The 23,866-nt window shown below is 44.7% G+C and overlaps 1 protein-coding gene and 1 non-coding gene across 2 annotated transcripts in view; one reads left to right on the forward strand and one right to left on the reverse strand.

The window, feature by feature from the left end:
- Window positions 1–1,235: 1,235 nt before the first annotated feature.
- The window catches only part of ARMH1 (armadillo like helical domain containing 1), a 53,741-nt gene continuing 31,110 nt past the window's right edge, over window positions 1,236–23,866 (reverse strand). The window contains exons 7-12 of the mRNA XM_004372061.2: window positions 2,427–2,549; window positions 2,269–2,341; window positions 1,997–2,126; window positions 1,840–1,917; window positions 1,471–1,552; window positions 1,236–1,395 (exon numbers count right to left, since the gene is read on the reverse strand). Coding sequence (XP_004372118.1) covers window positions 1,265–1,395; window positions 1,471–1,552; window positions 1,840–1,917; window positions 1,997–2,126; window positions 2,269–2,341; window positions 2,427–2,549 — 617 coding nt within the window. The 3' untranslated portion in view covers window positions 1,236–1,264. The remainder of the gene's footprint in view (window positions 1,396–1,470; window positions 1,553–1,839; window positions 1,918–1,996; window positions 2,127–2,268; window positions 2,342–2,426; window positions 2,550–23,866) is intronic.
- Window positions 4,308–4,424, forward strand: LOC111819690 (U5 spliceosomal RNA). The gene has a single exon (XR_002823272.1). It is a non-coding gene; the product is annotated as a U5 spliceosomal RNA (small nuclear RNA).

The following is a 23,866-nucleotide window of genomic DNA, read 5'->3' on the forward strand; positions in this document are numbered from 1 at the left end:
AAACAAAACGAGACTAATGGGGCACAACAGTGCAGGGACAAGGACTAGAAGGCAGGAGAGGACAGGAAAGCTGGTAATAGGGAACCCAAGGTTGAAAAAGGACAGTGTTGACATGTTGTGGGGTTGTTAACCATCGTCATAAAACAATATGTGTACTAACTGTTTAATGAGAAACTATTTGTTCTGTAAACCATCTAAAGTACAATTAAAAAAAAAAGAAACAGCTCTGGAGGCCAGCGTAGCGGGAGCAGGGTGAAGGAGATGGAAAGTAGATGGGCTCAGAGGTAACGAGAGACCAGCTCACTTAGGGCCTTGCAGGGCACAGTAAGGATCTTAGCTTTTACTCTCAGTGAAATGGAGAGCCACTGCAGGGTTTTAGCAGAGTGATACTATCTAAAGTTTAAAAGGACCTCTCTGGTTGCTGAACTAAAAAGAAAATGGTGGAAAACAGAGACAATGGTTTCTATCAGCAATGAAGTACTGACATAATGGTTGGATTCTGGATATATTTGGAAGGTAGAGCCAACAGACAGAAAAGATGTGGGTGTTTAAGAGAGACATCAAGGAGAACTGCACTATTTTCTTCTGACAGGAAGGATAGTTGCCATCAGTTGAGACAGGGGAGGTTGTGGGTGGCACTGGATCAGGAGTTCGGTTTTGGACACATGAGGTAGAAATGTTAAGCAGGAAACAAATGTGGGAGTCAACATATACATGGTATTTAAAGCTCTGAGACTGGATGAGATCATCAAGGTGTAAAAGGCTCAAAGAGACAAGGCTCAAGGTCAGAATCTTGCATCAGTCCAACTTGAAGGAGGCTGGGTTGAGGAGAAGGAATTAGCAAAAGAGAATGAGAGGAAGCAACCAGAGTGGTAGGAAAAAAAAACAAAACAGGCATGTGTGGTGTCATGGACTTTCTCCTGGGACCAGCAGGGAGCTGAGGTGAGGCCCTCTCCTCAGGCCATGCCCTGGAACCTTCCAGGATATTGGTGACCCTTCCATCCTGGTCTGCTTTTTTCCTTGGTGAGCAGAGCTACCCCAACTCATCAACCTCGCTCTCATTTGATCTCCCTTCCCCCTCCACACACAGAGAACTACAAAGATAGTAAGACTGTTTATTGAACTTTTCCCAGCGAGCACTCTCCCTCTCCCCCTATGGTGCCTAACCCCCAGCCTCCCAGTCAGGGCCAAGTGGAGCACCTTGAGCTTGGCCCAGGTGCCTTCCTACTGCCAGGCTTTCCTGCCTTGGTTTTCCTGGGTGGCCTCATGGGCTCTGTTCCCCCTTTGCTTCCATATTCCTCTTCTGGAAGTGTGTGATGTAAGCCAGATGATTCTCATTTACAGAAGGGCCCAAGTAAAAGCTCATGTTGGTGTAGACGCCAGAGTCGTGTAAGGCTGGAGGCAGACAAGGAGAGCATGAGTCTGGGTGCTGCCTGCACCTCCACTCCAGGCCCCCTTGCTCCTACTCACCTTTGGTAACATTGACTTTGTTGGCTGCCAAGATGTCCGCCTGAATGCTGTCCATTTTCATGTACAAGTCCTCGGCATTGCTCTGAGGACAGAAGCGAGAGCTGGGGTGGCAGAGCAGTCTGGACTTGGAGCTGGGCTTGGGCAGAGGGATGGTGCAGGCCGGGGCAGGCACCCAGCTGATGGAAGGGCAGGAAAGGGAACGGAAAGAGGCCAGGTGGAGGGGCCCAAGCCAAGGCAGGCCCTCCAGCAGCTGGTAACCAGGCCCATTCCGTGTGTGGGTGTATACCGGGGTAGGAGCTGTGTAATCGGGGCACCATTCTGTCTAAGGCAACTGCTGCTCTTTGTGGCCGGGCGGGTGGTGGCACTTACCGTGAAGAGATTGTAAAGCTCCTCCCCCATGCTCCTGCGCACGTGCTCCTCCACCACTGGGAACATCTGCACGAAGTACTGCGGCCAGGGAGAGGGGGCGTGACTGCCCGTACCAGCGCCAGGCACCCACCCCAGGCACCCGCTGCGGCCCACTAACCTCCAGCGTGAGGCTGGCCAGCCGCTGGCTGTTGCTGTGGTCGGTGTTGCCCATGGCGGCCATCAAACTGTGCACCACGCGCAAGTGCAGCAGCTCCTCGGCGATGCTTAGGTTGCTGCGCGCCAGGACCCTGGGCCGGGGACTCAGGCTGCCGCAGCGCCTTGGGACTCTCCCACGCCCACCCCGCACACTGCCCCCGGTGCTCTCCCGGACCCCGCAGGCAGCGCCGAGCCGGGCTTGCTGCATCCACCCGCTACCGCCTGCCCCCTTACCCGATGGCCTTGGCGGCCGCGGCCTGCTGCAAGAACACCGGCAGGTGGGCGGTGAGGTGGAGCACCGAGGAGTCTGGGAAGGGAGCGGCCGTGAGGCAGGAGGCACCTCCACTCCCCCGGGTGCCCTGACGCCCCAGCCGCCCCCTCGCTTCCCCTACCGTTGAGGATCTTGGGCTGCAGTTTGGAGGTCTCCTTGACCGACGGTATCAGCAGCGCCACGAGGCCCTGGAGCAGCGTCTTGCGCACGTCATAGTTGACCAGGTCCTTGATCAGCTCGATGGCTGGGGAAAGGAGAGGTGTTGGAGAGGCCAACACACACACTCCCCCCGCCCCCCACCACCCCCTTTCCGCCAGAAAGCAAAGAGCCCTTAACGAAGTGGCTTACCCCTACGCCCAGCCCAGCCGTTTCATCTACTTTTCGTAGCACCTGTTACTGCCCAGCACTGGGCAAGGTGTGGGGGGAGTTGGGAAGCAACACCTCAGTCCTGCCCTCGTGGAGCTTACGGTTAAAGAGGAGGAGGAGGCCGAGTCTCCAGGGCTCACAGAACAAGCCAAGGGGGAGGACCTGTGAGCCTATTAGTCAAGGAGGCCTGGAGGCTGAGAGGCCCCACGGGGTGGGGGGTGGGGGAGGCCGGGTGTGTGTGTGGGGGGGGGGCGGGGGTTGGGGTGGGGGTGCCACCTTCTGCTTGGAAGAGTCCAGAAGGTTTCTTGGAGGGAGGGAGGGGCTGGGTCTTCAAAGGGAGGCAAGGATGGGGGAAGACAAGGAGTAAGAGCAAGTGGGTGGGGTGCATGGCAGGAAATGAGAAATGGGAGAAGCAAGGTGGGCAGCAGTTTAGAGAAACTTTTCTTTCTTTTTAACGGTTATTGAGACTCTCTTTGCCTAGGCACTATGCTGAGGAGGGGTCTCCAGACAGTATCCCATTGAAGTTTCACCATAGCCAAATGAGGTTAGCTTTGCAGTAATCCCATGACTGATATCCTATTTTACATTTGAGGAACTGAGGCACAGAAAAGTTAAGCACTTTGCCTAAGGTCCCACAGCTGGGAAGTGGTAGAAGTGAAAGGAGGGAAAGATTTGGTTAGGAACCAGGAAGGAACTATAATTTATTGAGAGGCATTTCTTGCAGGGCTTTTCTGTGGCTACTTTACAGTCATTCATTCATTCCGGCTTTCACTCAGCCTTTCGGCAAGCCTGCATTGCATGTCTATTGTGCCAGGCACTGCACTGGGTGTTGAGGATACAAGGATGAATTCATTCATTCAATTAGCTTTCCTTGAGCATGTACAAACAGGCAGTGACAATATGGGGACAAGTGCTATGAGGTCAGTAGAGGGGCTGTGGCAGTGCCTGGGAAGATGGCAGAGGCGGGGGGTCTGATTATTTTTGTAAAGAAGAGAAAGGAGCCATAGAGAAGCAGGGCTAGAAGGGGCTGGATTGTTAATGATGACACTGCCCGATGGGGTAAATACTCTGAACATATGTGCTTGCTACATGGAAAACAAGACTTAGAGCCATGCCCTCTCCCCCCAGGAGTAAATGTGGTATTTCTCTATCTCCGTTTACTCCTCGGGGAAAATCTGGCTCCCCTGACTAGCTTATTTGCATACGAGAATGCAATGTAGACACATGAGCACTATTACCAGTATTATTTGTTTGAATAATCATAATTATCTCTCTACTTCCTTGTCAGGAGATTTCACCCAGTGAGAATATGTTTGGGATAATTCTCTACAATGGAAGAAAAGCTCTTGCTGGTACCTGCAAAGGCACCCCAATTGATGGGGGACCAGCCAAAACCTGGGAAGATGAGCATGACAGTGACAAATATACTCTGGTATATTTGTGAGAACGGCACAGGACCGGGCAGTGTTTTGTTCTGTTGTACACAGGGTCACTAGGAGTCGGAACCAACTCGACGACACCTAACAACAACAACATATTTTCCTGGTGGTGTGGCTGTAGCACAGGAATAAATAGACAACCTCACTTTTTGGAGAACTGCAGTAGGTTAAGGAAAGAGTGGCAAAAGCAGCTAACTATACTCTGATTTCTCTTCAGACCTTATAAATCTTTGGTCTTCTACTAAAGATTAGCGTGGAGAGAAACATTCGTGAGTTCATTAATAACTTTTTGAGTCCTCTTTTTCACAAGCTATATAGCACCGTTTCAGTAATAGAAGTAGAAGGTCGTTGTGTTCTCCACATGAGTTGTTTCTCCATAAAGCTTGTCGGGTGGGGATGGCTGAGCTGTGAGTAGGGATGGATATGGAGAGGGCAAGGGGTCACTATGAGTTGAAATCAACTTACTGGCACCCAAGAACAACAACAAGGGATGAAAGCCAAAAACACTCAGAGCTTTCCTGGCGGTGTGAGTAGGAGATAATAGAGTGGCTTGTGCGCAAATCTGGCATAAGTTGAAAAACCAGGCTTTTTGAGGGGGGAAATTACATTAATTGAGTTTGAAGGGATGGTGAATAAAGATCTGAGATTGGGAAAATGTGCATTTGGAGAACTGTTTAACATCATTCTTCTCATTGAACAGTACCGACTCATGTGACCCCATGTGTGTCAGAGTAGAACTGTGTTCCATAGAGTTTTCTTTTTTTATTGTGCTTTAGGTGAGGGTTTACAGAGCAAATTAGTTTCCCACTCAGTAATTTACACACAAATTGCCCCGTGACATTGGCTGGATTCCCTGCAATATGTCAGTACTCTCGCCATTACTACCCTGAGTTCGCCATTTCCATTTGTCTGGTTTCCCTGCCCCTTCCTGCCTTCTCATCTTTGCTTTTGGGCAGATGTTGCCCTTTTGGTCTCATACAGATGATTGTTCTAAGGAGCATTTCCTCACGCGTGTTATTGTTCATTTTGTAGGCCTGCTCATAGTTTAGCTGAAAAGTGATCTCTGGGAATGGCTTCAGTTCCAAGGTAGAAGGGTGTCTAAGCAGGAAAGCTGGTAATAGGTCGAGAAGGGGAGAGTGTTGACATGTTGTAGGGTTGGTAGCCAATGTCACAAAACAGTGTGTACTAATTGTTTAATGAGAGGCTAGTTTGTTCTGTAAACCTTCATCTAAAGTACAATAATAAAATATATATATAAAAGAAGGGTGTCTAAGGGTCACAGTCTCCGGCGTTCCTCAAGTCTCTCTTGGACCAGTAAATGTGGTCTTTTTTATGAATTTGAATTTTGTTCTACATTTTTTTCCCACCCTAACTGGGACCTTCTATAGTGATCCTGGTCAGAGTGGTTGGTAGTGGTATTTGGGCACCATCTGGTTCTTCTGGTCTCAGGCTAGTGGAGGCAGTGGTTTCTGTGGTCCGTTAGTCCTTTGGACTAATTGTTTTCCTTGAGTCTTTGGTTTTCTTCACTCTCCTCTGCTCCGGATGGAGAGAGACCAAAAGTTTTATCTTAGATGGCCGCTCGCAAGCTTTTAAGACCCCAGACATTACTCATCAAAGTAGGCTGTAGAATGTTGCCTTTATGAACTATGTTATGTGAGTTGACCTAGATGTCCCCCGAGACTATGGTCCTTAGCTCTCAAGCCCAGTAACTCAGTCCCTTGAGGTGTTTCCATGACTGTGCCCTCTGTGTGCTCTATTATGTATGTGAATATACGTGCAGCACATACAAATATGTATGTAGAAATATCCACCAGAAAAACCAAACCTGTTGCTGTTGAGTCAATTCTGACTCATAGCAACAGTATAGGACTGAGAACTGCCCCATAGGATTTCCAAGGAGTGGCTGGTGGATTCAAACTGCCGACCCTTTGGTTAGCAGCCTAATGCTTAACCATTGTACCAGCAGTGCACCGAGCCTATATATACACTTGTGCGTACTCCCATATGCCCTCCCACACCTATTCGGCATACATATCTACCTATGTATCCACTCATAAATTACTATTTGTTATTACTATTGTTGCACGATTGTATATGTTATAGATTTATTGTCATTGCCTTTTATTCTTGTATATCTCTCAGTGTGTTCCCTTGCCGTGGTCATGTTGTGCTGACTTTCCTCATATTGTGTATTGCCTTTCCCTTCACCAAAGTTAACACATGTGTACTCTCTAGTTTATGATTTTCCTTCCCTCCCTCTCCCATCCCTGGTAACCATCAAAATATGCCCCTTTCTGTGTATAAACCTTTTCTTGACTATTTATAACAGTGATCTCATAGAATATTTGTCCTTTTGTGATTGACTTATTTCACTCAGCATAATGTCTTCCAGATTCATCCATGTTGTGAGATGTTTCGTGGATTCATCATTATTCTTTATCATTACGTAGTATTCCATTGTGTTTATGTACTGCAGTTTGTTTATCCATTCATCCACTGATAGGCACTTAGGTTGTTTCCATCTTTTTGCTATTGTGAATAATACTGCAATGAACATGGGTGTGCATACGTCTCCCTGGTGGCACAATGGTTAAGAGCTTGGCCACTAACCAAAAGGTCAGCAGTTCGAATCCACTAGCCACTCCTTGGAAACCCTATGAGGCAGTTCTACTCTGTCCTATAGGGTCGCTATGAGTTGGAATTGACTCGATGGCAATGAGTTTGGTTTTACAGAATGTGTGGCTAATTGCCTCCATGAACAACTGCTGCCTTTGCCATGAGACCAGAAGAACTGAATGGTGCCTGGCTACCATTACTGAACATTTGATCAAGGATTCTATAGAAGAATCCTGATCAGAAGGGAAAAATGAAGAACAGAATTTCAAATTCTCATGGAATCCAGATTTTCTGAAGCCATGGAGGCTGGCTGAACCCGTGAAACTATTGCCCTGATATAACCTTTAAACCTTAAACCAAAAATACCCCCTGAAGTCTTATTAAAACCAAACAATAGTTTAGCTTAACTAGCAAAGAATGTCTGTCTTGAGCATTGTGCTTTTACTGTGTGATGGATTGCTTTTGTGTGGCCTTTCTCACCATGGTTTTGTAACTCCCATCCAAGTGATCGGGTGGGACTGTGCAAATAAGGTAATTGTGGCCCACCAAGGGGATTGGTCAGTTTTGCCATCCTGCTAGGCTTAAAAGAGAGCCAATTCCAGAGCAAAGAGAGGATCTCACCACCACCAAGGAAGAAGGGCCAACAGCAGAGCATGTCTTTTGGACCTGGGATCCCTGCGCTGAGAAGCTTCTGGAACCAGGAGACAGAGAGAGAAAGAGAGAGCTACAACACTGAAGACAGCGAGAAGTGGTGGCAGAGAAATGGCAGCAGGAAAGACTGGCAGGAGATGGTGTGGTGGGCTTCCGAGCCCACAGAGGGAGAAAGCTGAGTGCCTTTAGGCAGGAGGCTTGCTGGTGGAGTAGCGTGCCCTGGAGTACTTACCGGTGGAGCTACAAGTGCTTTGTAACACTTGCCTGAGCAGGGCAGAGGCCTAGGGACCAAAGAGAGGCATGCCCATGGCTGGGAAGAGGCTGTCCTGATGGAAGAACTGTATCCTGAGTGTTCCTGAACCTAAATTGTAACCTGTTACTTCCCTAATAAACCCCATAATCATGAGTATTGTCTGTGAGTTCTTTGTGGCCATTGCAATGAATTATCGGACCCAGCACAGAAGTAGAGAGCGCCTTGGGAGGGACAGTTGGTATAAGAATTGGTAAAGATGGCAGAGAGAGAAGGCATGTCTGACCTCCACCTCATAGCAATCAGCCTTGTGCTGTAGATCTTGATCCTCCTTCCCCCTTGTGAAGTCAGAGGAGGCCAGATGCTGCCTCATGCCATTTTTATAGTTCTTTTAAGATCTATCTATATGCGATCAACTTGACAACAGCAACTAGAAAGATTAGATAGAAAACTTAGGGGGCAGTGAGTTTATGTTAATGAGGGAGGAAGAACTTGGAAAAGGAAGGTGAGAATGGTTGCACACCTCAACAAATGTAATCAATGTCACCAAATTGTACATGTAGAAATTATTGAATTGGTGTATGTCCTGCTGTGTGTATTCTTAACAACAACAACAAAAATAAATTATTAGGAAAAAAAAGTTCAGTAATGGTAGCAGGGCACCATCCAGTTCTTCTGGTCTCATGGCAAAGGAGGCAGTTGTTTATGGAGGCAAGTAGCACACATTCCATATCCTTCTCCTATTCCTGACTCTCCTTTGTCTGTTGCTCCAGGTGAATAGAGACCAATTGTTGTACCTTGGGTAGCCACTTGGAAGCTTTTAAGACCTTAGGCACTATGCAGAGAACTAGGAGGTAGAACAGAAGCACTAAAAATGATACTAGGCTAATTAACTGGGATGTCCCATGAAACCATGACCCTAAACCTCCAAACCAAGAAAACAAATCCCATGAGGTGTTTGTTGTACATAAACAGCAGCAGCAGTTACTATTTTTGTTGTTGTTGTTGTAAAAATATGTAGCACACAACAGTTGCCAATTCAACTTTTTTTAGGTGTACAGCTTAGTGACATCAATTGCATTAATTGGTTGTGCAACCACTACCCTTAATCAATGCCAAATTTCCCATCACCATGACCAGAAACTCATTGCTTACTAAACAGTGCCTCCCCTTCTCCCCCTCCCTCCCACCCCTGGTAACTACTAATAAACTTTGTTCTCTGTACATTTGCCTATTCTTGTCATTTTATATAAGTGAGGCATTACAATATTTGTCCTTTTGTGATTGACTTATTTCATTCAGCATAATGTTTTCAAGGTTCATCCATGTTGTAGCATGTATCAGGACTTCATTTATTTTTCTGGCTGAGTAGTATTCCATTGTATGTATGTAGCACATTTTGTTTATCCATTCATCAGTTGATGGACATTTAGGTTGTTTCTACCTAAATGGCTATTGTCAATAGTGCTGCAGTGAACATTGGTGGTTTTACCCTTTTATTGTTACATAATATCCCTCTCTGTCTCTGGTAATTTTCTTTGCTCTGAAGTCTACTTTTAATTAATATAGCCACTCCTGTTTACCTTTGATTGTTTTCACAGTATACCTTTTTCCATCTTTATACTCTCAACTTGCCTATATTGTTTTACTTGAAGTGAATTTCCTGTAGATAGCATATAGCTGGGTCATGTGTGGATTTATTTTAATTTGAATTTATTATGGATTTGTGTATTTCATCACTTCTGGAAAATTCTCTTTCACTGTCTCTTTAATAGCCTCTATTCCATTCTCTCTCTCTTCCCTTTGACTGTGATTAAACATATATTAGATGTTCTCACTCAGTCTCTTACTCTCTTTACTCTTGTTTTATCATTTTGACTGTGTTGAATTCTGAATAACTTCTTCTGCCCTTTCTTCCATGTTACTAATTTTCTCTTCATTTATGTCTACTCTGCTCTTAAGCCTGTCCATTGAGTATTTACTTTTAGCTACTGTATTTTTCAGTCTGAGAAAGTCAATTTGGTTGTTTTTTAACTCTTATTATGTCACTTTTTATAGCTTTCTGATTCCTAAAGATATTTACAAGATTGTCTTTTTTTTTAATTTAAATTTAGTTGGCATAGTTTTTTAATACTCTATCTAATAATTCCTGTGGCTGAAATCTTTGTGAGTCTGTTTCCAATCTACTAGTTCCAACTTACAGTTACTTCTTTGTGTGCATGGTTGTTTTGGATTTTGGGTTGGTTTTGTATTTGAAAATTACTTGTAGGAATAACTTGAGAGCTAGGATGAAGATATTACTTTCCTCCAGAGAGCATATTCGTTTCTACCAGGCACCTGGGGGCACTAACAATTTTAGACCACTTTTGCCACGTTCAAAGCTTGAATTCCCTAGACTACCCAGGTCACTGTACAATCCATGCTGCAAGACTACTTGAGGGTTGCCTTACTTCTGGCTCACTTTTTCTTTGAGGGCATTGTCCTCTGGGGTCCCAGCTTAATGTATCTATTCCAGGGAGATGGAGGTTAGGTATTAGACCTTCCACCGAGGGCAAGCCCGATGTCTTTTGCTTGCCCTGTGATGCTACTAAGTTTCTTAAGGATCAGCAAAGGCCTCAGGGCAAAAGCAGCATTCAGTGCTGGGCTCATCTCTCTGCCCGTTCACCTTTCTAGATTTTGGTCTGCTGCAGTGGGTAAGAGCTTGGCTGCTAACCAAAAGGTCAGCAATTCGAATCTACCAGCCGCTCCTTGGAAACGCTGTAGGACAGTTCTACTCTGTCCTACAGAGTCGCTGTAAATCGGAATTGACTCGATGGTAACACGTTTGGTTTTTTTGAGGGGGTTGATTCCTCACTGTACTGCTCTCCAGTGATATTAAGAAGATTAAAAAAAATTTTTTTCCTTCTAAAATTTTCAGTAGTTAGTAGGAGGGGTATTGGTGGAAATTGTTCTACCCACCATTATCGGAAACAGTTTTCTTTACCTGGCTATTACTTTTCCCACCCCCACTCTCCCCTCAGGATTAGACGTCCTTCGTCTCTGGCTCCATAGCACTGTTTTCTTGCCATGGAGTACTGGTATCACCTGTCTCTCCACTAATGTGTGAACTCCAATGAACATATCCGAGGCATCTGTTTATGAAGAGCATCATATGGTTCCAGGCAGGCAGTGCATGCTCCATAAATGTTGTTGAAAAGAACTGAAAAGATCCTGTATTCCTGTAGGCTAAAGACCACTCAGGTCATGGGAGCCTAGGATTGCGAATGGAAACTTCCGGCCCAGGCAGGAGATGACCCCAGAGGAGGCTCTGCGCTGGCCTGCTGAGCTACTGAACCACTTCTGGGTCTGAATCTTCCACGGGCTGGAGAGCCAGAGCCACAGCTCCTTGTACCCTCTCAAACCACCTACCCCCATGGCCAGCTTTGAGAGAGCCCTTTGAAGCCAGCACCTTCTCCTTCTTGGCCATCCCAGAACTGAGCAATACTCCATGAGTGCCCACTTCATATGAGCCAGGTGTCATGGAAAGGTGAAGGGATTGTGGCCTTTCCTCTACAGTGAGGGGCATGGGCACGCCCATAAGGGGAATCTGGTCAAGCGGCCAGTGAAAGGGATGGCATGAATGTACACAGCACAGAGAATGGGTCTCCACAGGAGACTACTTTCAGCGCATGGAAACTTTACTTGCTTAATTCCAAACACTGCTGCCTAACAATGAACATGTGCTAGTGATTTATAACCCTGTCAGAAAATTTTCATTGGCAATTATGAACAGAGCAGTGGCCTCAGGAGACGCAGAGGCTGGGGTGGCAGTCAGCAGCCCCATCCTGTGTCTCACATGCTTCGCGCTCAACTCTCCTGCCTGGGAGCTGAATATCAGCTGCAAACACCGCCGGGGGAGGGGAAGCCGATGTCTCCATTCCAGGCCTCAGGTGCCCTCCCTGCAGGAAGGAGAGAACCAGTTTTGGCTGGTGTGGTGATCTAAGGAAAGGCATTGAAAGGCTACCAACAAGGACAGAGCTGGCCCACGTCACCAAACTTACCCTTGTGCCAGATGCCGGAGGGGCCCCCAATCCATCCCCAGGATGCAGCGCCACAGGGCATGCCAGAGAGCTCATTCTTGAAGCCCCACGCAAAACCAGCCTTGTCTCATCCTATTTTTCTCAATCACAGGATCAGAGATTCGCTCCCCTGTGGGAAAGTCCTTAAGGACATCCTGTGCTACCCTTTCCAGTGCTGGTGGCACTCAGGGACAGGCCTCTGGGGTAGCCGCTTTCCTCTGTGGACACCACAGGCTCAGAAACGGCTGCTGCATTCAGAAAAGCTCCTGCTGCCAGTCCAGCCACTGCTCCTGGGCTTCCCCTTCCGTCCAGGCCTTCCAGGGTAGCCCTTGTAATCCCAGCTACTCTCTACCCCAGCCTCTGGTTCTAACTAGGAATCACAGAACCAGCAACACTGTGGAGGGAAAGGGACCAGCCCTGGGAAGGCATAAAGCACACTGACCTCCCTAGCTTCCCCCAAACACTCTCCCACCTGGACAAAACTGCAGCCTAGGGTGCTTCGGGCGGTACCATGGCCTGTGCTAGCTGGGGCCTGAAACCCCTGAGTCTTTCTCATTTGTCGTGCCGTTGTTGACTATGAAAACCTTTCTCCCCTCTTCTTGCAGCTCGTTTTTTGGATCCAAGTGGCTGGCTCTTCCTCATATCTTCCATTAGTAGTTGGGCTCTTCCCAGGTACAAGCTGGCAGCCCTTAGGGCCAGGACACCCTAGGAAATGCCTGCCTGTGCCTGGGACAGCTTTTCTTGGCAGCAGAAAATGACTAGGTAGACATTCAGAATAGAAATGAATGGATGAAGATGTTTTTATGAAATTTCCCTGATTACCAACAGCATTCTCTGTACACATAAACCTGTTGCCGTCAAGTCGATTCCGACTCATAGCGACCCTATAGGACAGAGTAGAACTGCCTCATAGGGTTTCCAAGGAGCAGCTAGTGGATTCGAACTGCCGACTTTTTGGTTAGCAGCCAAGCTCTTAACCACTGCACCACCATACTCCAGGAGACAAATATCTGGTTCTGCCTATTCACTTTATACTAAATGCTTGTTGTTGTTAGGTGCCATTGAGTTGGTTCCGACCCTGTGTACAACAGAACGAAACACTGCCCAGTCCTGCGCCATCCTCATGATCGTTGTTAGCTTGAGCCCGTTGTTGCAGCCACTGTGTCAGTCCATCTTGTTGAGGGTCTTTCTCTTTTTTGCTGACCCTCTACTTTACCAAGCATGATGTCCTTCTCCAGGGACTGGTCCCTCCCAATAATATGTCCAGAGTATGTGAGACGAAGTCTTGCCATCCTTGTATCTAAGGAGCATTCTGGCTGTACTTCTTAAAAGACAGATTTGTTTGTTCTTCTGGCAGTCCACGGTATATTCAGTATTTATCACCAACACCGTAATTCAAAGGCATCAGTTCTTCTTTGGTCTTCCTTATTCATTGTCCAGCTCATGCATGCGTATGAGGCAATTGAAAACACCATGGCTTGGGACAGGTGCACCTTAGTCCTTAAAGTGACATCTTTGCTTTTTAACACTTTAAAGAGGTCTTTTGCAGCAGATTTGCCCAATGCAATATGTTGTTTGATTTCCTGACTGCTGCTTCCATGGGTGTTGATTGTGGATCCAAGTAAAATGAAATCGTTTACAACTTCAATATTTTCTATGTTTATCATGATGTTACTTATTGGTCCAGTTGTGAGGATTTTTGTTTTATGTTGAGGTGTAATCCATACTGAAGTCTGTAGTCTTTGATCTTCATCAATAAGTGCTTCAAGTCCTCTTCACTTTCAGCAAACAAGGTTGTGTCATCTGCATATCGCAGGTTGTTAATGAGTCATCCTCCAATCCTGATGCCACATTCTTCTTCATATAGTCCAGCTTCTTGGATTATTTGCTCAGTGTACAGATTGAATAAGTATGGTGAAAAGATACAAACCTGACGTACACCTTTCTTGACTTTAAACCATGCAGTATCCCTTACTCTGTTTGAATGAACTAAATGCTTGAGCCATCATCAGTTATGTGCCTTACCTGTTAACACTTGGAGCTCCTTGGAAAAAGGATGATTTATTCACTGAGTCATTTTTTTAAAAGTATTATTATTGTATATTTTTTTTATTATTGTGTTTAGGTGAAAGTTTACAGAGCAAATTAGTTTCTCATTAAACAATACACAAATCGTTCCATGACATTTGTTGCCAACCTTGTGATGTGTCAACACTCTCTCCCCTTCTCTACCCCAGGGTGCTGTTTCCATTCGTCCAGTTTTCTGTCCCTTTCTGCCTTCTCGTCTTTGCTTTTGGGCTGGTGTGCCCATTTAGTCTCATTTAAGTGATTGAACTATGAAGCACGTTCCTCACATGTGTTATTGTTTGCCCTGTAGACCTGTTTAATCTTTGGCTGAAGGGTGAACCTCAGGAGTAACTTCAGTATCGAGTTAAAAGGGTGCCTGGGGGCCGTACTCTTGGGGTTTCTCCAGTCTCTGTCAGACCAGCAAGTCTGGTCTTTTTGTGAGTTAGAATTTTGTTCTACATTTTTCTCCAGCTCTGTCCGGGACCCTCTGTTGTGTTCCAGTCAGAGCAGTCAGTGGTGGTAGCCGGGCACCATCTAGTTGTACTGGACTCAGTCTGGTGGAGGCCGTGGTAGTTGTGGTCCATTAGTCCTTTGGACTAATCTTTTCCTTGTGTCTTGTTTTCTTCATTCTCCCTTGCTCCCGAAGTGGTGAGACCAGTGGAATATATTAGATGGCTGCTCACAGGCTTACTTCATTGGCTTGTTGTGAGAATTAAAGAAGAGCTAGAACAGTACCTAAGCCAAAACCCAAACCCGTTGCCATCGAGTTGATTCTGACTCATAGTGACCCTATAGTACCTAGCATATGGTAAATGCTTTATAATGTTGGAGTCCCTGGGTGGTGGAAATAGTTAATACTCTCAGCTGCTAACTGCAAGGCTGGGGATTCGAGTCCATCCAGAGGCTCCTTGGAAGAAAGGTCTGGCAATCTACTTCTGAAATGATTTGGAAATGACTCAATGGCAACTGGTTTAAAAATGTTAGCTATTATTATTTCTATCATTAAAGGTGGACTTAAAATATGGGGAGTGGATGAGTTAGCACAGAGAGTAAAGAAAGAGAAGAGGCCTTAGGATTGAATCCTGAGAGAGAAAAAAAAATCAACACAGGGATAGAAATGTACAAAAGACTGAGAAGCAGTTTCCAGAGAAACAGGAGGAAACCAGGAGCATGTGGGGTCTGGGAAGGATGAGATGATAGCATTTCAGAGAGGAAGGTATGATCAGGAAGAATTGAGCCATTGAGTTCATGCCCCACGAGGCTGAGAAGCAGCTCTGCAAGGCCCATGCTGATTCATTTGACAACTATCGATTTGAGCACTTGCTGCATGCCAGTGCTTGGGAAACAGGGGTAAACAAAACAGATGCAAGGAACTTGCCCCTTACACTCCACAGGTGCAAAGCCATTTCTAAGGCTCCTCTATTAAATGAGGTGATCAGGCAGGTGATCTCTGAGGTTTCTTCCGGTGCTAACTGGCCGTGGATTCCATGGTTCTTGTCTGATCACCTCATTTAATAGATGAAGAAACCGAGAGAACAAATGATTTGCCCAGGGAAGCACAATGCAGAGGAGACAGAGTATAGCAGCAGGCTTAGTATTCTTTTGGCAGAGGAGCCTTAGAAATGGCATTACACCTGGGGACTGTTCCACACAACCTTTTCCAAGGTGCTCACCACACTGATGGAATTTGTTTTTATAATTCTTTGCTCCTAGAGCTTTGGAGACGCTATCTGGGTGGTGCAAACGGTTAAGAGCTCAACCACTAGCTGAAAGGTTGTTGGTTTGAACCCACCCAGGGGTGCCTCAAAAGACAGGCCTGGCGATTAGTTTCTAAAATGTAACAGCCTTGAAAACCCCAGGGAGCAGTTCTACTCTGCACACGTGAGGTCGCCATGTGTCGGAATCCACTTGACCTCAACTAATAACAGAGCTTTGAAAACTAGATGTCCTACTTCTTTCTCGGCACCACCAGACAAGACTGCCACCTACTGGTCATAGGTGAGAAGTGCACTTCCTTTTTCAGCATGGTACAGTGCCAGTATGCCCTGGCAGTTTGCACTTTTGTTAAGATTAAGAGACCAGTGCTAGGCATTTTCTTGACCAATTACATTCTATCTCTGATTCCTGTACCTTTCACCACCTCTCTCACTACTTCCTGTTTAAAGCTCAATGTTGAAATACACCCACCCCTCACTTATTGACATAAGACCAGGTTGTTATGAGAAAATTGGCATTATGTGAAAATGGAGGATGACCACATCAGATCATAAAACGCAGGATGATTACATTGTTACATAACTGCCAAATTACATCATTACATAACTCAAAACACTGAGAATCATGGCCCAGTGAAGTTGACACATAACCTTAACCATCAGGTGCAAAGCCATTTCTAAGGCTCCTCTGTTAAATGAGGTGATCAGGCAGGTGATCTCTGAGGTTTCTTCCGGTGCTAACTGGCCGTGGATTCCATGGTTCTTGTCTGATCACCTCATTTAATAGATGAAGAAACCGAGAGAACATTACTCTCACCTTGCACCTCAGTGTTCTTTACTGTCAGATGTACATCATTAATGTGCAAAATAGTCGGATAGTAGATTTCTTACTATTGTCGTAAATGCGAAGTGTCAGACAACAAGACAGTCGATAAGTGAGGAGTATGCCCGTTGCCGTTGAGTCGATTCCGACTCATAGCAACCTTAGAGGACAGGGTAGAACTGCCCCATAGGGTTTCCAAGGAGCAGCTTGGTGGATTCAAACTGCTGACCTTTTGGTTAGCAGCCTGAGCTCTTAACCACTGCGCCACCAGGGCTCCAAGTGAGGAGTAGGTATATTAAAAATACGCGCTATTTCTTTTTTAAAAAGCCAGGCAACAAAATAATGTTATGTGCTATGTTATATGTATATGTATTGGTACTTGCTCCCCTGGGCAAGGTTTACGCAGTCCAACCAGGCCATGTGCTGATGCTTTCAACTGTTCCTGAGGCCTGGGTCAAGCATCACTGTACCCAAAGGGGAGAGAGTACCAGATGTTTTGAGGGCCAGGAAAATTGTGAAATTACAAATAAGTTTTTCTTGAGGACTTTCTATTTAAAAAACAAACAAACAAAATATTGGAAAATTCTGTACTATGAAACTTTATTCATTGAATAAAGTGACTTAGTTAAAGCGCTCATATAATTTTGAGGAAACAAAGTATCTTTTAAAAATAATCAGCAGAAAAACGTTTGAGTGTCAGAGCCTTGTAATTGCTGTTCAATAAAGTTACAGGACAGGTGACCTCTTACACAACAGGAAAAGCTGAAACTACTGCCCTGTCAGCTCAGCAGAGGTAAGCAAAGATACAAGGCTCTGTGGGGCAAAAGTTGTAGTTTTAAAAATGAGATCTTGTAATATTTGTCTGATTCTGTGAAGGGCATGGAGTTGAGAAAACATAATTTTGAAATATATGGTTTGGACAGGTTATTTAATTGCTCTGTACCTCAGTTTCCTCATCTGTACACTAAGGATGATAATAGAATTTACAGAGTTGTTCTGAGGATTACTACATGAGATTACATGAAATGACTGAAGAGCTTAGAACAGTGCCCAGCACAAGTAGTGATTACTAGTTATCATTATTATTATGATTATTACTAGTTATTTTTGCCATTAAAACAAAGCTCCACGAGGGCAGGGACTGTGTTTCATTCTCCACTATCCACTTAGTGCTCAGCCCAGTGCATACTCTTGTTGAGTAAGTGAATGAATGAAAAACTTACATCTTTTAAATAAAATCAATTCTGTAATTAATGTCTAAATAAGTCATACTCCTTAGAACTCAGAACCTAAGTAGCTTCACAAAACCAAGAACCTAAGGAAAGTTAACAGTTAGGGTCTTTCCACCACCAGAGCTTCTTCAGGCCTTGGGTGGATTTTAGGGGAGGAGTCACACATTCAAAGACTTGACTCTGTCCTGTTTGGTCACTTACGGCCACTGTTTCCCTGCACTAGCATCTCTACAGGATTCTACAATGTCAGTGCAGTGTGGTTAGCTATTAACTCTGCTGTTGTACTTTGGGGCTGATAAGCCACGCTTTCAACTTTACTATACAAAACGTGATCAAAATGAGCAAGTCAAGTTAATTCTAGGTTCGAGGTCAATTAGACAAAAATTTGATTCTCCAAATGACCATTTTTCCAAGCTCACCAACATTTCCATTTTACCATAAACTTGTTTCTTATACATATTTATTAAACTTTCAGCAATTTTTATTAGATGGTATAGTGGTTTTAAAATACATCCACAAATTTTTTAGTATGCCTCCCTTCAAGAGGTAGAGCCTAATTCTCCTCCCTTCCATATGGACTGGACTTAGTGACTGGCTTCTAATTAGTAGAATACAGCAATGTGGAACTTGTGAGATTAGTTATAAAAGGTATTGGGGATTCCTCTTTGTTCTTTCTCTTTTGGATAACTTGCTTTGGGCAGAGCCAGCTACCATGTTGTGAGGATACTCAAGCAGCCCTGTGGAGCAATCCACGTGGCAAAGAACTGAGGCTTCCTGCCAACAACCAGCACTAACTTGCTAGGCATGTGAGTGAGTCACATTAGAAGGTGATCCTCCAGCCCAGAGGGCATCTTGACTGCAACCTCATGAAAGACCCCAAGCCAGAACCACTAAGTTAAGCTGTTCCCAGATTCTTGGCCCATAATAACTGTGTGAGGTAGTAAATGTTTATCATTTTAAGCCACTAAGTTTTGGGGTAATTTCTTATGCAGCAATAGGTAACTGATACAGATGGACTGATTTTTAACAGCTTTTGTAGATTTATGTAAAGTTTGAATATAATGGCTTTCATTTTGTCTTCATAACAGCATTTTAAACAAAATTCATTTGTCTCTGCCCAAGTGTTCTGTAGTTGCCATGGCAAAGAGCTGCGGCAGGGAGAGGGGACCTGGAGAGGGGACCTGCTAGAGGTCATCACACTACATGGCCTACACTACCCATCCCGGAGAAGAGGGCATGAGGAGGGGCCGGAGTAGAGAAAGGGAGATCAAGGGCCAGAGAAGGGGCCAACAAAGAGAAGAAAGGGGGTACTGAGGGGCAGAGGCTGCTCTGAAGTTTCTAGAATTCTGAAGTTCCAGCTTCTCCCAGCTCTCTTAGGCCGTGCCAACACAACCAATATGAACTGCTATAAACTTTACAAGTATTTAAAGGAAACATGTTTTCAGTAAGTTGGTAATTTGGTGAATTGGCTACTCAGCAAATTGGTCATTTGGCCAATTGATTTTTGGCAAGTATGCATTTGGCAAATTAATTTGCAGTGAATTGGTCTGCTTCTAATTAAGTCATACATAGTAATTTTTATGTTCCTAAGGTAATATTTGCAAAAAATACTAGTATATATATGATGCATATCACATATATAAGGAGCCCTGGTGGCGCAGTGGTTAAAGCGCTTGTCTGCTAACCAAAAGGCTGGTGGTTCGAACCCACCAGCTGCTTCTCGGGAGAAAGACATGGCAGTCTGCTTCCGTAAAGATTCACAGCCTTGGAAACCCTATGGGGCAGTTCTACTCTGTCCTGTAGGGTCGCTATGGGTCAGAATCGACTCAACAGCTGTGGGTTTGGTTTGAGTTTTATCACATATCTATCATATATATATTTTAAAAATTCCCACCAAAATTAATTAATTTCTCCCTCCAAAAAACTTTCTATAGCTTTGAAACTTCACTAAGGAAGGAGACCAGTTAGAGACTACTTCTGTAGCTTTAAACTGCTAGTCATGATTAAGTCCCTGCCTGCCACTAATTCCTGGAATAGCAATTCTCCTTGGGAGGAAACTGCCATTTTTCAGTTCAAAGCAATTATAAATGGAGATAAATTCCAAGCAGGACTGCTCTGGAGAAGTCCTCCTTTAATTTTGATTTTGGCCCTCTTAGGTTAAATGGGATCATCATTAAAAGAAATTCTAGCCATCTGTTATGGATTGAATTGTGTCCGCCCCAAAAAATATGTGTCAGCTGGCTAGTCCATGACTCGCAGTATTGTGTGATTGTCCACCATTTTGTCATCTGATTGATTTTCCTATGTGTTTTAAATCCTACCTCTATTATGCTAATGAGGTGGGATTAGTGGCAGTTACCTTAATAAGGCAGGACTCAAACTACAAGATTAGGTTGTGTTTTAAATCAATCCCTTTTGAAATGTAAAAGGGAGAGGTGAGCAGAGAGACTTGGGGACCTCATACCACCAAGAAAGCAGCACTACGAGCAGAGTGCATCCTTTGGACCCAAGGTTCCTACCCAAGGTTCCTTGGTTCCTAGATCAAGGGAAGAATTGATGACAAGGACCTTCCTTCAGAGCCAACAGAGACAAAAAGTCTTCCCCTGGAGCTGGAACCCTGAATTTGGACTTCTAGCCTCCTAAACTGTGAGAGAATAAATTTCTCTTCGTTAAAACTATCCACTTTTGGTATTTCTGTTATAGCAGCACTAGATAACTAAGATACCATCTAAGATACAACTATTGGTCTTTTCCCATCTGGAACAAAGGAGAGTGAAGAAAACCAAACACTTAAGTGAGCAGTTACTCCAAAGGACTAACGGACCTCATGAACTACAGCCTACATGACCCTGAGACCAGAAGAACTAGATGGTGCCTGGCTACCACTACCAACCACTCTAACTGGGACCACAACAGCAGGTCCTGGAGACAGCGGGAGAAAATTGTAGAACAAACAAGCAAATTCACAAAAAAGAACAGACTTACTGATCTGACAGAGACTGGAGGAACCCCTGAGGCTACGGCCCTAAGACACCCTTCTGACCTGGAACTGAAACCATTCCCAGAGATCACCTTCTAGCCAAACAATAGTCAGGCTCATAAAATAATAACACCCTAGAGAAACATGTTCCTTATAACAATCAATTATACGAGATCAAAAGGACAACATTTGCCCAAAAGAAAGACGAGAAGGCAGGAAGGGACAGAAAAGCCTGACGAAAGGAAACAGGGAACCCAGGGCAGAAACGGGGAGAGTACTGACACATTGAAGGGAACGCAGCCAATGTCATGGAACACTTTATGTACAGACTATCGAATGGGAAACTAATTTCCTCTGTAAACCTTCACCTAAAGCACAATAAAAAATGATTAAAAAAAACCCCAGAAATTCTAAAATTTTAATTCCATGAGAGAAACCCAAGAAATTAGTGGGCATAGGAGTCACTATCCTTTCCCTGGTTATTTCTGTTTCAAAGGGAAGAATACAGTAAGAATGGACAATTGGAGTCTCCTGCAGAGGGGATTAGAAAGCGATTACTTGGTATACAGGTTTCTTTTTCCACCCTTTTTTTAAGAAGCCAGGAAGGGCAGGATGCTTCCCATGGCATTTAACACAACGCACTTTGGCCCACCCCTCCTTCAACGGCACCTGCACAGATGTGAGGAAGATGTAATTTTATGAAACCATGCTCCAGCAGACAAATATATTTCAGGAAACCGCATTAAAGTATTGAGGAGAAAGGGGAGAAAACAGAAGAGAGGGAAGCCTGTCCCAACTGAACAGAATACAGACACCACCACATTCATCCCCCTGGTCCCACACACCGCACTCAGTGATTTTAAAACTTGGCCGCAAAATTATTTGACCCTCTTCCCACCAAGATGTGGGGTCTATGGGTTTCCCCTAATCTGAGCAGGAAGCGATGCTATGTAATTTAGGAGGCTAGGTCAAAAAAGGCCGAGCAGCATCTATCTGGAATGTCTTGGAAAGCTCGCTCTCGGCTGCCCCCCACCCCCCGGAACCCAGCCACCAAGCTGAGAGAAGCCTGAATTACATGGAGAGGCTGTGTGTAGGTGCTCCAGTCGACAGTTCCAGATGATTCCTACCTTCAAGCCCCTAAACGATTCCTGTCCCTTTGCATTACTCGAAGCTAGCACTAGGGTGAGGGAAGTGAGGTACTTGCCTCGGGTGCAAAATTTAAGGAAGAGGTCAAGATAATATTTTAATACTACATTTAAAAAAATCAAAACTAATGTAAAAAAATTAATGATGAACACCATATCAAAATTTTTAAATAAAGGCAGGACAGTAAGAGTGCCATGTGGAGCTATATTGGAGCCTGAGGCAAAAGGAAAATTCAGAAATACTGATCCTCATTAGCCTTGCTCCAGTCCCAGCTGTGGCCCCCAGCTAGCTTCCCAGATGAGGCCCCAGACATTGGGAAGCAAAGTAACCCATCTTCACTGTGCCCCGTTCAAATTCCTGACCAACGTAATTTGTGAACATGACAAAACAGTGGTAGTTTTATGGACGTCAGTGTATCATACTGTGGTGGCTGTGTGTCACTCTGATGCTGGAAGCTATGCCACCAGTATTTCAAATACCAGCAGGGTCACCCATGGTGGACAGGTTTGAATGAATCTTCCAGACTAAGACAGACTAGGAAGGAAGACCTGGTAATCTACTTCCAAAAATTAGCCGACGAAAACCCTATGGATCACTATAGAATACTGTCTGATACAGTGCTGGAAAATGAGCCATCTAGGTTGGAAGGCACTCAAAATACATGGTGGCTGCAACAATGGACTTGAGCATACCAACAATTGTGAAGATGGTGCTGAACCAGGCAACATTTAGGTCCACTGTATATGGGGTCACCATGAGTTGGAGCTGACTTGATGGCAACTAGCAACAATAATAACAACAACAACAGTTTTATGGCACTAAACTTGGGGTGGTTTGTTACAAGCAGTACATAACCACAAACACCCTCCCTCTGCTCTAGATGCCTTACTCCTCCTACCCCACTTAACCATTAAGACTAAAGTTGGATATCTGGGCTGAAAAAATTAAGTATTTCAAACTCTATTCTCAATATGATGATTGTCAGTACAAATCAGGGCATACACAATTCATTCATTCTAATTCAGTACTTTATCCATCCATTCAATAAATATTTGTCTATATTTGCCAGTACTGTTTACAATGGTAAACAAAAAAGATAAGGTCTCAGCTCTTCTGGAGCTAACTTGATAGTAGGGGACAGATAATAAACAAGTAAGCAAATAAACCAGGTCATTTCCAAAGGATAAGTTCTATGACGTGATATGATGGAGAGAGACTGGGGTGGGTAGTAGGAGAGATGATCAGGGAAGTCCTCTCTCAGAGCTGACTTGAGGCATAAGAAGTTGTCCATCTTGGGAAAGAGTCTTCCAGGCTTTGCAGGCCATGGTAGGTGTTTGGATTTTAGTCTAGGTGGAATGGGAATCTGAGGAGTGATATCTAATTTAGATGTTTTATAATGATCATTCTGGCTGCAGTGGGAAAATGGACTACAGGTGGACCAGAATGGAACCAAAAAGATAAAGTAGGAGAGAAGACGGTGGTTTAGACCAGGGAAATCATATTGGAGACAGAGAAGACAAGTGGACATAGAGCCTAGAGCACTTGATAAGGATGGGATGGGGTAGGAGGTGAGAGAAAGAAGGTAATCTGGTATTAGCCTTGTACTTTGTACTTGAGCAACTGGGTTGGTGTTGGTGGTTTTTGCTGAGATAGGGAACATGGAAGAACAGGTTTTGGGAAGAAAATCAAGAGTTCTGTTTTGGCCATGATAAGTTGAGATGTCCACTAGACATCCACATAGAGATTTCAGGGGAGAGGTCAGGGCCAGAGACACAGATTTGGTATCTGTATATATAATATGCTACATAATGATACTTAAAGCCCTGGAACTGGACAAAATCACTTAGGGAGAAAGTGTAGCTAAAGAGATAAGAAGCAGGCTTAGGACTGAACCCAACAGTCTGGTAGAGAAATAGGAAAAAAACTAGCAAAGGAGACTGTGGCCAGACTAGCAGGCAGGAGGAAAACTGGGAGAAAGTGGGATCACAGAAGTCAGGAGAAGAGAAGGAGGGAGTGGTCAACTAGGTCAAAAGCAGCTGAGGGGTTAAGTAGGATGAAAATGGAAAAATGAGTAGCTGGAGGGGATCTTGGGGTCAACGTGGGGGTTCCTCTATTTTTAATTTTTAATATGTCTTTTAAATCTTTAATTTATAGATTTCCAAGCCTTTTTGTTTTTTTAAGATGGGAGATACAGAGCATACTATATGTCAATGGAGAT

Source organism: Trichechus manatus, unplaced genomic scaffold (assembly GCF_000243295.1).
Source record: "Trichechus manatus latirostris isolate Lorelei unplaced genomic scaffold, TriManLat1.0 scaffold00015, whole genome shotgun sequence".
Classification (NCBI taxonomy): domain Eukaryota; kingdom Metazoa; phylum Chordata; class Mammalia; order Sirenia; family Trichechidae; genus Trichechus; species Trichechus manatus.